At 37.7% G+C, this 15674-nt stretch overlaps 1 protein-coding gene across 1 annotated transcript in view; it reads left to right on the top strand.

Moving 5' to 3' along the window:
• OSBPL9 (oxysterol binding protein like 9) overlaps positions 1–15674 on the top strand; it is a 188978-nt gene that overhangs the window by 21980 nt on the left and 151324 nt on the right. The window contains exon 2 of the mRNA XM_061184231.1: positions 2736–2786. Within this exon, the coding sequence (XP_061040214.1) occupies positions 2736–2786 (51 nt within the window). The remainder of the gene's footprint in view (positions 1–2735; positions 2787–15674) is intronic.

Below are 15674 nucleotides of genomic sequence, written 5' to 3'. Positions count from 1 at the left end.
TGCTGCTGCTTTTGCTGTATCATTAATGTCACCATCATCCCTTTTCCCCAAGTCCTCATATTTGACAGTGTTATTTTTCTATAACACACCACTGAGAATGTTCATAAACCTTCAGTAGCCCTCCATTAACTATTGAATAAAGTTTAATTTCCTTAACTTCTCACTGTTTTTTTCTGACCCTCCAGGACCTGGTCCCCATACCTCCTTTTCAGCCTCATCTCTCCATCTCTCTCCACCTTCCTCTCCACACACTGTGCTTGGGCTATCAGTCTACTCTTCTGTGAAGACCTCATGTGTAAAGTTTTCCATACCTGTGCTTTTGCTGATGTTGTTCCCTTGGCTTGGAATGCCTTCTTTTTCCTACCTTCCCTCTCTTATCAGAATCCTTTTATTTAGTCCCACATTGAACCTTGAGACCTGGTCACACTTCAGTATTGCCTTTCCCAATCTTTTTCCATGGCAGGGAGCCTTCTGTAGTTCATAGCACTTTGTGCCTCTATGCACATAATTTATTTTTGCTCTATATTACAGTCGTTTACATGCTAGTCTTTTTTTTTTTGGACATTTTAAAATAGTCTAGGCCAGTTATTTTATAGGATGTCCCACATTCTGGATTTGTCTGATTGTTTCCTAGTTATACTTGCTTTAATTATTTTCACTTATCTCTTTCAATGTTTTCTAACTTATAACCCTGTCTTACTCTTTTTCTATTTACTGTAATCTTATTTTTAAAAATGGAAGAGGGTCAAGGATGTTTCTTACCTTGTTTGAGTTGTATTCTAACTCTCATTGGGTATTTTCAAACCTAATTATTATTTTTGTGTATTGCCTTGACACTTTTGGAGGGAAGATAAGTATACGGTATGGTAAAAGGGCTATTAAATGCTTAGGGAATGTTTTTGTTAACTGTGTTTTTATCAACTATATTGTTAGTAAAGAACTCTTTTCAACCCTGCTTGATGTTGAGAATGTTTTATAAAATGTGAGTCCTCTTTATATTTGTAAGTAAGAAGACTCTCTTCAGTACTTCAATAATAATTTCTGAACATGAATTTCTATAGCTCAGTACTTTGCTTTTTTGTTTCATTTTTTTCTTTTTTGAAGAGAGTTTACTTTGATTTATCATTGTAATATTGTTACATTGATAAGGTAAGAATCAGTGAAAACAATGACATAGGCTATGTTAACAGCATGTACTGCAATGAGAAGGGTAAGGCAGATCTTTGTGTACAGACATGCAGATATCTCCAAGAAAGATTGAATTTATTTTTTCCAGCTTTATTGAGGTATAATTGACATATAACATTAAGTTTAAGGTGTACAGTGTGATGATTTGATATACATATATATTGTGAAATGATTACCACAATAAGGTTAACACATCCATCATCACCTGTCATAGTTACCTTTTTTTTTTTTGTAGTGAGAACTCACTCAGCCACTTCCAAGTATACAATACGTATTGTTAACTATAGTCACCATGCTGTACATTAAATCCCCAGAACTTAGTTATCTTATAGCTGGAAGTTTGCCTATGGCTCAGTACAATGGATGTAGGACATCTATGGTTTAAAGTGGGACAGTTTTCTTTAAAACATAACCCCAGGGAATTCCCTGGTGGTGCAGTGGTTAGAACTCCAAGCTCTCACCACTGAAGGCCCAGGTTCGATCCCTGGTCGGGAAACTGAGATCCTGCATGCTGTGTGGCACGGCCAAAAAATTAAAAACAAGCAAACAAACAAGAAAACATAACCCCATGATATTGGCTTGTTTTACTTTGTCACATAGTGGAGTATAGAAAAATACCAGTTGTTGAGGTATTAAATATTTTTAAAACTTTAGTTATTTGAGGTTTTACTTTATTTTATTACACATGCCTAAGTTAATTCTAGAAATATTTACTGAATGTCAACATGGGGCTTATTATGCAGAACATAGCCTTTGCTTGGCTCAGTCTAGTAGGGGAAACATAAAGGATAAGCAACAGTTTATTAATAAATATTTTTTGATTACCTAATGTATGCCAGACACTGTTCAGAAACATAAGTCAGATACAGTTTCTACCCCTTAAGGAATGTGCAGTCTGTGGGTGAGTCAGACAAGTAACTAGCCATCATAGCACAAGATGGTGCATGCCACAACGAGGGAACACACAGGAGACTCTGGGAGTCCAGGGATGGGAATTCAAATCAGACGGAGGTAGGACACTTGATGAATGACAGTTGGCAAGGCAGAAAATCAGGGTCAAGGATATTCCAAGCTGAGGAACATTGGTTGAGAAATCTCAGAGGCAAAAAATGTGACCCATTTGGGGAGTTGCAAGGAGATAAAGTTAAAGCAATGTTTCTCAAAACGTGGTCTTGTGTTTGCTTGAGTCAGAATCATCTGGGAGTGATTCTTAAATCCCCAGGTAATTTGTCGCCTTCCAGGTGACTCTCAAACTTACTAAAATATGAGAAACATATTTTAGTTGAGAGTTAAGGGGTATGAAGGAGGAATGAAAGTATCGTGTAATATATGCTACATTTAAGGTACACATAAAATTCTGGGATTAATTTTACTTGTATAGACTACAAAACATTTTAAATCTCCTAATTCCTATCTTTAAGTGATGGTGGGGTGGGGATGGGGAGAAGGGAGGAATATTACTATAAATGTTGTCTCTTTATCCCTAGATGATTTTAAAAACAGTCTGTTTATCTTTTATTCATTGAATGTTTTTGTTTTTCTTTTAGTCCAAGGACAAAATGATGAGAGGCTCTCGCAGAGGATGTGTTAGACTCAGAGTGAGTATTTATTCATTTTTATGAAAACCAGTTCCGACAGAAAGAAAAAAAATATTTTGACAGATTAATGGGAGTCTAAATTTAGTTTAGCTCCTTTACCTAATTGTTAGGGCAGGCAACTAAGGCTCAGAGAAAAAAAAAGACCTCTCCAGGGTAACTCCAGAACCAGGACTAGAACTTAGTTCCTTTGGCCCATGATTTAATGTTGTATCCATGACTTAATGCACCTACTGATTTTTTTAACCTCTATTTTATATCCAGGGACAGGGGCTGGAAATTAAATGAGTTGTAGTGTTGGCAGTAGTGCAAACAGTAGAAAAAAACTCTGAAAAATCCCCACTTTCAGCTGCTTAGTTCTTCCTGTTCAACGCTATTTAATAATGGTTTTTGTAGCAGTGATGTCCAATAGAAATATAATGTGAGCCACATATACATAATTTAAAATTTTTGTAGTAATCACATTTAAAAAGTAAAAAGCAGGTGAAATTAATTTTAATAATATATTTTGTTTATGCCAGTATATCCGGAATATTATTTAAACAGGTAATCAATACAAAAATTATTAATGAGATATTTTACATTCTTTTTTTCTTACTAAGTCTTTGGAATCCACTATGTCTTTTGCACTTATGGCACATCTTTGTTCAGATTAGCTGTACTTCAGGTGGCCTGTAGGCACATGTAGCTAGGGGCTACCTTATTGGACAGTGCAGGCCTATAGCTTCAAGCTGCTTTCAATTGCTTGTTCAGTTTCCACCGTTGTCCAAATAGCTAAAGACAAGAAAGAATGCAGCCTTGGGGATATAGTTTCTAGTACTCCATTGTATCTAAAGAAGGGGCTACCTCTATCATAACTTGGTAAATCAGCTTCTAGTGGCCTTTTCTTCTTTCAGGCTCCTGTTGCTTTCTTTCTGCCATCTTTTTTCTGCACCCTTACTTTTGAAGATGTAAATGTTTGGTAAACATACGATTGCCTTTATTAGCAGTAGTTAGTTGGTAAAAATGGGAAATAACTCTGAGAAAAAACCCAAATTCGAATGGAAAAATTTTGGCACTGAGATAGGAGTAAGTATGGTGAATTTACAGGATGGAAATGAGACAGGCTTGTTTTGAACAGATGGTGTATATGTGATAGCATAAAGATTTTTGAAAATTCAGCTTATTATACTGTTTACTGTTTTTTTTTTCCTTTCCTTTGGTTTTGCTTTTGCCTTCTTGGTTTAATTGCTTTCCTACCCACTTGCCATTGACCTCAGTCACCACTCAGTCTGGTATGAACTGCTTTCTTGGCTTGAGATAGACTCAGTGGTGAGACTTTGGCAGACCTGCAGTGAGACAGCTCTTCAGTCGAATTCAATCTGGATTTGGGCTGCTGTCTCATTGTTACATTTAATGTGCTATTTTTTTCTTTTAAATATAGCTTAATTAATTATTAACCCTTGTGACTACCATCTAGGTTAAGAAATAGAATTTGGCCAGTTACCTCGGAAGTCTCTCTATGTGCCCCATTCAAATTACAGCCAACTCCCTGTCTCTTAAAGTAACCATTGTTCTTTTATAGGAATCACTTCTTGGATTTGCTTTCCTAAATTCTATATTTTATATTGCCCATTTAAAAAAACTTGATATCTTTTGTTTGCAATTTATGTATTGAAGAATCCAGACCCTTTGACCTGTAGGAGTTTTCCATTATGTAGATTTTATTGATTGCATACTGGTGCAATTCAGCGTGTTCCTCTGTCTCTGCTTTTCTTGCAAATTGGCAGGTGGATCCAGAGACTGGATCAGACTTAGGTTTGATCCCTTTGGCAAGACTATAGGCAGTGTTGTGTTCTTTTATCAGGAGACACATGATGTCTGGTTTTTGCTCTTTATTGATATTAGCAACTTTTTTTTTTTTTCCGGCCGCGTCACACAGCTTGCAGGATCTCAGTTCCCCAACCAGGGATTGAACCTGGGCCATGGCAGTGAAAGCGCCGAGTCCTAACCGCTAGGCCACCAGGGAGCTCCCAGATATTACCAACTATTGATGCTCAGTAGCTAGATCCATTTGGGGGCTGCAAAATTATGATATTTTATCATTTTGTTTTAATTTTTATCAGAAATAATTATATAAGGAAACATATCTCTTCATCTATTATTTAATTACCCAGTGGTACAGTTCAAATAGACAGGATAAATAAATGCTCGATTATTTCCTTTTACTTACTCAATGTTCAAGATAATGAATTGACTTAAAACAATACTCATATATATATATATATATATATATCTCCTAAAGAATTGAAAGCACAGCCTTGAACAGATATTTGTATACACATGTGCTTTTCGTAGAAGCGTTACTCACAATAGCCTAGAGGTGGAAGCAGCCCAGTGTCCATATGATGGATAAATGGATAAACAAAATGTGGTATATACATACAGTGGAATACTGTTTAGTCTTAAAAAGGAGGAAGGAAATTCTGACACATGCTACAACATGGATGAACTTTAAGGACATTATGCTGTGTGAAATAAGCCAGTCACAAAAAGACAAATATTGTTTGATTCTACATATATGAGGTACCTAGAGTTGTCAAATTCATGGAAACAGAAAGTAGAATGGTGGTTTTCAGGGGCTGAGGCAAGTAGGATTAGGGATTTCTTGTTTAATGGGTACAGAATTTCAGTTTGAGAAGATGAAAAAATTCTGGAGATGGATGGTTAGGATGGCTGCACAACAATGTGAATGTATTTAATGGTACTAAGCTGAACACTTAAAAATGTTAAAATGGTAAATTTTATGTTATGTGTACTTTACAATTAAAAAACTCCCACCACTTATTATCTACAGTTCTGTAGATCGGACATCTCAGAAAGAGTCTCTCCTTGTTGAAATCAAGATATTGGCCAGGCTGGGCTCTTATCTGGAGGCTCTGAGGAAGACTCCAAGGCGAGAGTCTGCTTCTAGGCTTATTCAGGTTGTTGGCAGAATTCACTTCCTTGTGGTTACAGGACTGAGGTCCTCATTTTCTTGCTGGCTGTCAGCTTGAGATCTGCTCTCAACTTCTAGAGGCTGCACATACTCCTTGTCATGTGGCCCCTCCATCTTCAAGTCAGCATGGTGCATAGAATCCTTCTAGTGCTTTAAACCTCTCTGACTTTTCATTTCTGCTACCAGCTGCAGAAAACACTGTGCTTTTAAAAGACCTCACATGATTAGAATAGGTTACACCCACCAGATAATCTTTTTGCCATGTATCACTTCAGTGATTACTCATCCTGTACATAATCACTGCAGTAACATCTCATCGTATTCATAGTTTCCACTCGCACTCAAAGGGGAGGAGAGAATACAGGGGCAAGGGTCATTTGGGGGGTGGGTATTTTAGAATTCTACCACACAGCATGACAAAGAAGAACTAGACATACCTGTGTTTGAATCTTGTTTTTGCTCCTTGCTTTGTTGACTGGAAGAGGGAAGCTATCTGTAAGCCTCCTGAGCTTGACTTTTCTCTCCTTTAAATTGGGGATTATAATACCCTTGCAGAATTTTGTGAGGATTAGGCACTTGATACATAGATGGAAGCTGTAAATTAGTAGTGTTCGTGTGTGTGTGTGTGTGTGTGTGTGTTTTAAGAGGCTCTGTGGTACTTTCAAGAAGCAGAACTGCCATTTGGCTTCCTATTTAGGAAACATCTGGAGAGTCTGTTTGCAATATAGGTTCTCAAGTCCCACTCTCTAGAGATATACTGTTTTAGAACTGGGTCTGAAACCTTTATTTTTAAACAGATTGTCCACGTGATTGTGTTGTACAGCCAAGATTGGGACCACTAGTGTAGTAGAATCAGAGAGACCTGGAGCTGAATCTCACTCAGCTTACACTCCTTACTGACTCTGTGCCTTTGGGCAAATTTCTTAACCTCTATGAAAATAACATATAACTTGCAGGGTTGTGAGGTTTAGCAATTATGCATGTACAGAGTTTGGCACATAGTGTATATCCAATATATGATAACTGCTATGGATGATGATGATGATGATGACAGTGGTGGTGATAGATAATGCACCTATCATCTAGATTCCAGACGAGCTTAACGAGCTGTCATTGACCTGTACCACAGATCTCTCCCGCCTCTTCATCCATCCCATCCTATGTTCCAACCACACTGTACTTCTTCATGTTTCCTCATTGCTTCTGACATATTTTTCTTATGTCAGGAATGTTCTGTGCCCTTATCTGGTGAGCTCATCTTTTAAGAGACTTTTCAAATGGTGTTTCTTCATGAAGCGTTCCTGATCCACATCCTTCTAACAGATTTGGTTCTCTTCCATTTGTCAGTTATCTCCATGATAGTACTTTTACATGGTATTACATGTTAAGTAGTCTTTTTTCCCCAGTCAATAGTGAGTTCCCATCCACTGTCATAAGTGCCTGGTACATTGTAAGTAGGTACTCAAAAAATGCTTATTGTTAATTTCATGTGTTTATAAAAATAAGGAATACATTTTGGGGAATTTGCCTCTACTATAGTTTGCATACAAAAGAAGTATGGAAGTTATGTTAAACACAGCATGAGCCAGTGGTATGGATGTGTTTTCTTTTAAAAAAAAAAAAAGAAGCAAAATACCCATGTGGTTTTAGGCTACATGAAAGAAGATTAGGAAGAGGAACCAGCAGTTATTGAAGAAGTTCTTTGGATCAGTTACTGTGCTGGCTGATTTTCATTGACATTCCCATGATAATCCTCTCAGGCTAACGGTGTTATTTCATTTGACGAATGAGGAGACTGAGACTCATGTTACATTTAGTAACTTACCAAAGTCACACAGTTAGTAAATGGTGAATCTGGGATTGAACTTGGGTCTGTCTCATTCCAAAACCATGTACAGTCCTTAATGTTACCAGGCTCCTCTTCTTCTGTTTTTTTTTTTGTTTTTTTTGGTCGTACCATGAGGCGTGAGAGATCTTAGTTCCCTGACCAGGGATCAAACCCGTGCCACCTGCAGTGGAAGTGCGGAGTCTTAACCACTGGATCACCAGGGAAGTCCCTGGGCTCCTGTTCTTCTTGCCTAGAATAGTCAGTGCAGATGCTCCAACTTGTTGCAAGGACATGTAAAACCAGTGGAGGAAAACCATTTCCTTCCCCTCTACATTCTTTGACTGTATTGGTGGCAAAGTGTGGCCACTAGATGGTGCCCTTGCCTTGATGGAAAAGTAGAATATTGGTTGAGTCCTGGGGTCTGATTTTTTCTGTCCTGAGACTCACCAAAAGCAAAACATCGACATTTCCAGGTAAAATCTGAAAAATGGAGAAGTAGTAGCATTAAAGAGGCAGTGTGTGGTAGAGACAAGAACAGACCAAAAATGAAATGGAATTCAAATCTGGATTCTACCACTTACTAGCTTTGTGACTTCAGGCAACTCATCTATTCAGTTCTGAGTCCTATTTCCTTTAGCTCTGGAATGGCCTCATGTCATTTACTCATATAATTACGAATATCAAATTAACTGATACATTAAAAAGTATGGGACTTCCTGGTGGTCCAGTGGGTAAGACTCCATGCTCCCAATGCAGGGGGCCTGGGTTTGATCCCTGGTCTGGGAACTAGATCCCACATGCATGCTGCAACTAAGAGCCCGCATGCCTCAACTAGAAGATCCCACATGCAGCAACTGACCTGGCATGGCCAAAAAAAAAAAGTATCCAAACACAATGTTTGGGACTTAGGTTCTTTTATTTTTTCTTTTTTGCATTTATAATAAGGGACTTAGGTTCTTAATGAATGGTGGTTACTGTTGTAATTAATAATTCCCGGTGAGATGAACCAAGATGGCGGAGTAGAAGGACGTGCTCTCACTCCCTCTTGTGAGAACACCAGAATCACAACTAGCTGCTGGACAGTCATTGACAGGAAGACACTGGAACTCACCAAAAAAGATACCCCACATCCAAAGACAAAGGAGAAGCGACAATGAGACTGTATGAGGGGTGCAATCACAGTAAAATCAAATCCCATAACTGCTGGGTGGGTGACTCACAGACTGGAGAACACTTATACCACAGAAGTCCACCCACTGCAGTGAAGGTTCTGAGCCCCACGTCACACTTCCCAACCTGGGGGTCCGGCAACGGGAGGAGAAATTCCTAGAGAATCAGACTTTGAAGCCTACTGGGATTTGATTGCAGGACTTCGACAGGACTGGGGGAAACAGAGACTCCGCTCTTGGAGGGCACACACAAAGTAGTGTGTGCATCAGGACCCAGGGCAAGGAGCAGTGACCCCAGGGGAGACTAAGCCAGACCTACCTGCTAGTGTTAGAGGGTCTCCTGCAGAGGCGGGGGGTGGCTGTGGCTCACCGTGGGGACAGGACACTGGCAGCAGAAGTTCTGGGAAGTACTCCTTGGCGTGAGCCCTCCCAGAGTCTGTCATTAGCCCCACCAAAGAGCCCAGGTAGGCTCCAGTGTTGGGTTGCCTCAGGCCAAACAACCAACAGGGAGGGAATCCAGCCCCACCCATCAACAGTCAAGAGGATTAAAGTTTTTACTGAGCTCTGCCCACCAGAGCAACAGTCAGCTCTACCCACCACCACTCCCTCCCATCAGGAAACTTACACAAGCCTCTTAGATAGCCTAATCCACCAGAGGGCAGACAGCAGAAGCAAGAAGAACTACAATCCTGCAGCCTGTAGAACAAAAACGACATTCACAGAAATATAGACAAGGTGAAAAGGCAGAGGGCTATTTACCAGATGAAGGAACAAGATAAAACCCCAGAAAAACAACTAAATAAAGTGGAGATAGGCAACCTTCCAGAAAAAGAATTGAGAATAATGATAGTGAAGATGGTCCAGGACTGCAGAAAAAGAATGGAGGCAAAGATCAAGAAGATGCAAGAAATGTTTAACAAAGACCTAGAAGAATTAAAGAACAAACAAACAGAGATGAACAATACAATAACTGAAATGAAAAATACACTAGAAGGAATCAACAGCAGAATATCTGAGGCAGAAGAACAGATAAGTGACCTGGAAGACAGAATGGTGGAATTCACTGCTGCGGAACAGACTAAAGAAAAAAGAATGAAAAGAAATGAAGACAGCCTAAGAGACCTCTGGGACAACAATAAACGCAACAACATGCGCGTTATAGGGGTCCCTGAAGGAGAAGAGAGAGAGAAAGGACCCGAGAAAATATTTGAAGAGATTATAGTCGAAAACTTCCCTAACATGGGAAAGGAAATAGCCACCCAAGTCCAGGAAGCACAGCGAGTCCCATACAGGATGAAGCCAGGGAGAAACACGCCGAGACACATAGTAATCAAATTGGCAAAAATTAAAGACAAAGAAAAATTATTGAAAGCAGCAAGGGAAAAATGACATATAATATATAAGGGAACTCCCATAAGGTTAACAGCTGATTTCTCAGCAGAAACTCTACAAGCCAGAAGGGAGTGGCATGATATACTTAAAGTGATGAAAGGGAAGAACCTACAACCAAGATTACTCTACCCAGCAAGGATCTCATTCACATTCGATGGAGAAATCAAAAGCTTTACAGACAAGCAAAAGCTAAGAGAATTCAGCGCCACCAAACCAGCTCCACAACAAATGCTAAAGGAACTTCTCTAAGTGGGAAACACAAGAGAAGAAAAGGACCTAAAAAAACAAACCCAAAACAATTAAGAAAATGGTCATAGGAACATACATATCGATAATTACCTTAAACGTGAATGGATTAAATGCTCCAACCAAAAGACACAGGCTTGCTGAATGGATACAAAAGCAAGACCCATATATATGCTGTCTACAAGAGACCCACTTCAGACCTAGGGACACATACAGACTGAAAGTGAGGGGATGGAAAAAGATATTCCATGCAAATGGAAATCAAAAGAAAGCTGGAGTGGCAATACTCATATCAAATAAAATAGACTTTAAAATAAAGAATGTTACAAGAGACAAGCAAGGACACTACATAATGATCAAGGGATCAATCCAAGAAGAAGATATAACAATTATAAATATATATGCACCAAACGTAGGAGCACCTCAATACATAAGGCAACTGCTAACAGCTATAAAAGAGGAAATCGACAGTAACACAATAATAGTGGGGGACTTTAACACCTCACTTACACCAATGGACAGATCATCCAAACAGAAAATTAATAAGGAAACAGAAGCTTTAAATGACACAATAGACCAGATAGATTTAATTGATATTTATAGGACAATCCATCCAAAAACCGCAGATTACACTTTCTTCTCAAGTGCGCACGGAACATTCTCCAGGATAGATCACATCTTGGGTCACAAATCAAGCCTCAGTAAATTTAAGAAAGTTGAAATCATATCAAGCATCTTTTCTGACCACAACACTATGAGATTAGAAATGAATTACAGGGAAAAAAACGTAAAAAACACAAACACCTGGAGGCTAAACAATACGTTACTAAATAACCAAGAGATCACTGAAGAAATCAAAGAGGAAATCAAAAAATACCTACAAACAAATGACAATGAAAACACGATGATATAAAATCTATGGGATGCAGCAAAAGCAGTTCTAAAAAGGAAGTTTATAGCTATACAAGCCTACCTCAAGAAACAAGAAAAATCTCAAATAAACAATCTAACCTTACACCAAAAAGAACTAGAGAAAGAAGGACAAACAAAATCCAAAGATAGCAGAAGGAAAGAAATCATAAGATCGGAGCAGAAATAAATGAAATAGAAACAAAGAAAACAATAGCAAAGATCAATAAAACTAAAAGCTGGTTATTTGAGAAGGTAAAGAAAATTGATAAACCATTAGCCAGACTCATCAAGAAAAAGAGGGAGAAGACTCAAATCAATAAAATTAGAAATGAAAGAGAAGTTACAACAGACACCGCAGAAGCGTAGAAATACACAGCATCCTAAGAGACTACTACAAGCAACTCTATGCCCATAAAATGGACAACCTGGAAGAAATGGACAAATTCTTCGAAAGGTATAACCTTCCAAGACTGAACCAGGAAGAAATAGAAAATATGAACAGACCAATTACAAGTAATGAAATTGAAACTGTGATTAAAAATCTTCCAACAAAGTCCAGGACCAGATGGCTTCACAGGTGAATTCTATCAAACATTTAGAGAAGAGCTAACACCCATCCTTCTCAAACTTTTCCAAAAAATTGCAGAGGAAGGAATACTCCCAAACTCATTCTATGAGGCCACCATCACCCTGATACCAAAACCAGACAAAGATACTACAAAAATAGAAAATTACAGACCAATATCACTGATGAATATAGATGCAAAAATCCTCAACAAAATACTAGCAAACAGAATCTAACAATACATTAAATGGATCATACACCATGATCAAGTGGGATTTATCCCAGGGATGCAAGGATTCTTCAATATATGCAAATCAATCAATGTCATACATCATATTAACAAATTGAAGAATAAAAACCATATGATCATCTCAATAGATGCAGAAAAAGCTTTTGACAAAATTCAGCACCCATTTATGATAAAAACTCTCCAGAAAGTGGGCATAGAGGGAACTTACCTCAACATAATAAAGGCCATATATGACAAACCTACAGCAAAGATTCTCAGTGGTGAAAAACTGAAAGCATTTCCTCTAAGATCAGGAACAAGACAAGGATGTCCACTCTCACCACTATTATTCCTCATAGTTTTGGAAGTCCTAGCCATGGCAATCAGAGAAGAAAAAGAAATAAAAGGAATCCAAATTGGAAAAGAAGAAGTAAAACTGTCACTGTTTGCAGATGACATGATACTATACACAGAGAATACTAAAAATGCCACCAGGAAACTACTAGAGCTAATCAATGAATTTGGTAAAGTTGCAGGATACAAAATTAATGCACAGAAATCTCTTGCATTCCTATACACTAATGATGAAAAATCTGGAAGAGAAATTAAGGAAACACTCCCATTTACCACTGCAACAAAAAGAATAAAATACCTAGGAATAAACCTACCTAGGGAGACAAAAGACCTGTATGCAGAAAACTATAAGACACTGATGAAAGAAATTAAAGATGATACCAACAGATGGAGAGATATACCATGTTCTTGGATTGGAAGACTCAATATTGTGAAAATGACTATACTACCCAAAGCAATCTACAGATTCAATGCAATCCCTATCAAATTACCAATGGCATTTTTTACGGAACTAGAAGAAATCATCTTAAAATTTGTATGGAGACACAAAAGACCCCCAATAGCCAAAGCAGTCTTGAGGGAAAAAAACCGAGCTGGAGGAATCAGACTCCCTGACTTCAGACTATACTACAAAGCTACAGTAATCAAGACAATATGGTACTGGCACAAAAACAGAAACATAGATCAATGGAACAAGATAGAAAGCCCAGAGATAAACCCACGCACCTATGGTCAACTAATCTATGACAAAGGAGGCAAGGATATACAATGGAGAAAAGACAATCTGTTCAATAAGTGGTGCTGGGAAAACTGGACAGCTACATGTAAAAGAATGAAATTAGAACACTCCCTAACACCATACACAAAAATAAACTCAAAATGGATTCGAGACCTAAATTAAGACCAGACACTATAAAACTCTTAGAGGAAAACATAGGAAGAACACTCTGACATAAATCACAGCAAGATCTTTTTTGATCCACCTCCTAGAGTAATGGAAATAAAAACAAAAATAAACAAATGGGACCTAATGAAACTTAAAAGGTTTTGCACAGCAAAGGGAACCATAAACAAGACGAAAAGACAACCCTCAGAATGAGAGAAAATATTTGCAAACGAATCAACGGACAAAGGATTAATCTCCAAAATATATAAACAGCTCATGCAGCTCAATATTAAAGAAACAAACAATCCAATCCAAAAATGGGCAGAAGACCTAAATAGACATTTCTCCAAAGAAGACATACAGATGGCCAAGAAGCGCATGAAAAGCTGCTCAACATCACTAATTATTAGAGAAATGCAAATCAAAACTACAATGAGGTGTCACCTCACACCAGTTAGAATGGGCATCATCAGAAAATCTACAAACAACAAATGCTGGAGAGGGTGTGGAGAAAAGGGAACCCTCTTGCACTGTTGGTGGGAATGTAAATTGATACAGCCACTATGGAGAACAGTATGGAGGTTCCTTAAAAAACTAAAAATAGAATTACCATATGATCCAGCAATCCCACAACTAGGCATATACCCAGAGAAAACCATAATTCAAAAAGACACATGCACCCCGATGTTCACTGCAGCACTATTTACAATAGCCAGGTCATGGAAGCAACCTAAATGCCCATCGACAGATGAATGGATAAAGAAGAGGTGGTACATATATACAATGGAATATTACTCAGCCATAAAAAGGAACGAAATTGAGTCATTTGTGGAGACGTGGATGGGTCTAGAGACTGTCATACAGAGTGAAGTAAGTCAGAAGGAGGAAAACAAATATCGTATATTAACGCATGTTTGTGGAACCTAGAAAAATGGTACAGATGAACAGGTTTGCAGGGCAGAAGTTGAGACACAGATGTAGAGAACAAAAGTATGGACACCAAGGGGGAGAAAGCTGTGGGGGGGTGGTGGTGGTGGTGTGCTGAATTGCACGATTGGGATTGACATGTATACACTGATGTGTATAAAATTGATGACTGATAAGAACCTGCTGTATAAAAAAATAAAATTAAATTAAAAATTAAAAAAAAAAAAATAATTCCCATTGGTGAGATGAATCTCAGATCTTGAAGAATTCTACAGGGCCTTAGGAATTGCCCTAGTAATCACTAAATATATTGCGAGTTTTCGAAAACTATTAATCCATATGTGACTTAAAGTAACTCTTTTTTTATCCAATGCTTGAAACTGAGTACTCCATATATCAATTGTGCAGGTCATCAGAGTTGACTGATTCCCTGAGGGGTATGTCATCTGTATTCTCTTCTTTTAGTCCATCACAAGAGAGGTCAGCAGTGTACCATGATAGATTATTAATAGTTTTAGCACTGACTTCTTCCAGGGCTTTATTTCAATGATTCTGCATTATTTTTTCATATGTTAACATCTCTGACATTAGGATACATTTTATAATCATTGATGTCTTAGAATGGATACAATTAGATATTTCTAGGTTAATGTGTAACCTTAAGAATGTCTTGCCCCCTCATCCTCTTAGATCTGCATCCTTTTGTCAATTGTTTTATCATTTCATTATGAAAAAATACTTTATTGATTAATGCCTTTTTTGTTAATTCACTAGCGTTTGTGGAATCATCATCTCTTCTCTGTGAATTTGACCCTGAAAATGTCCTTTCTTGGGCAAGATGTAAACATCTGTTTAATCTCTGTGATTGGTACATAGATGTCATTAGTGCTATATTTTCTGAATGTTTATAATACTTCATGACTATAAATTAAAAATTTTTTAAGTTATGAAAAAAGGTATTCCAGGAAAATATTAGCCAGAAGAAAGCTAGGAAATAGTATTAATATCAGAAATAATAGACTTCGAGTCTTGCCTGGATTGATTTCAGAAAGTAAACCTAAATTTCATTCCAGGAATTGTATAGCCTTGCAAGTTCTGCAGCTTCTAAATAAAAATCCCTGGGAATCTAATAATGAAGTGTTGGTGGTAAATAAATAAATTAATAAATAATAGACTTTAAGAAAAAAAATTACAATTGTATGGAAAAAGAGAATGCCCCAAACCCAGTGTCACATACATAACATTCTTTGACAGCAATGGAATAAATTAGAAATCCTTTAACAAAACAGTAGCCACATGCCACCTCACACACATACTTGTAAATAATTCATTGGTAAATGTAGAAATTATAATGGAAATTATGAAATATTTAAACCTGAATGATAATGAAGGTACACATGTTAAAA

The sequence above is a fragment of the Eubalaena glacialis genome, chromosome 3 (genome assembly GCF_028564815.1).
Source record: "Eubalaena glacialis isolate mEubGla1 chromosome 3, mEubGla1.1.hap2.+ XY, whole genome shotgun sequence".
Lineage (NCBI taxonomy): Eukaryota > Metazoa > Chordata > Mammalia > Artiodactyla > Balaenidae > Eubalaena > Eubalaena glacialis.
The sequence above is the reverse complement of the archived record's forward strand: the minus strand, read 5'-3'. Positions and strand labels throughout refer to the sequence as shown.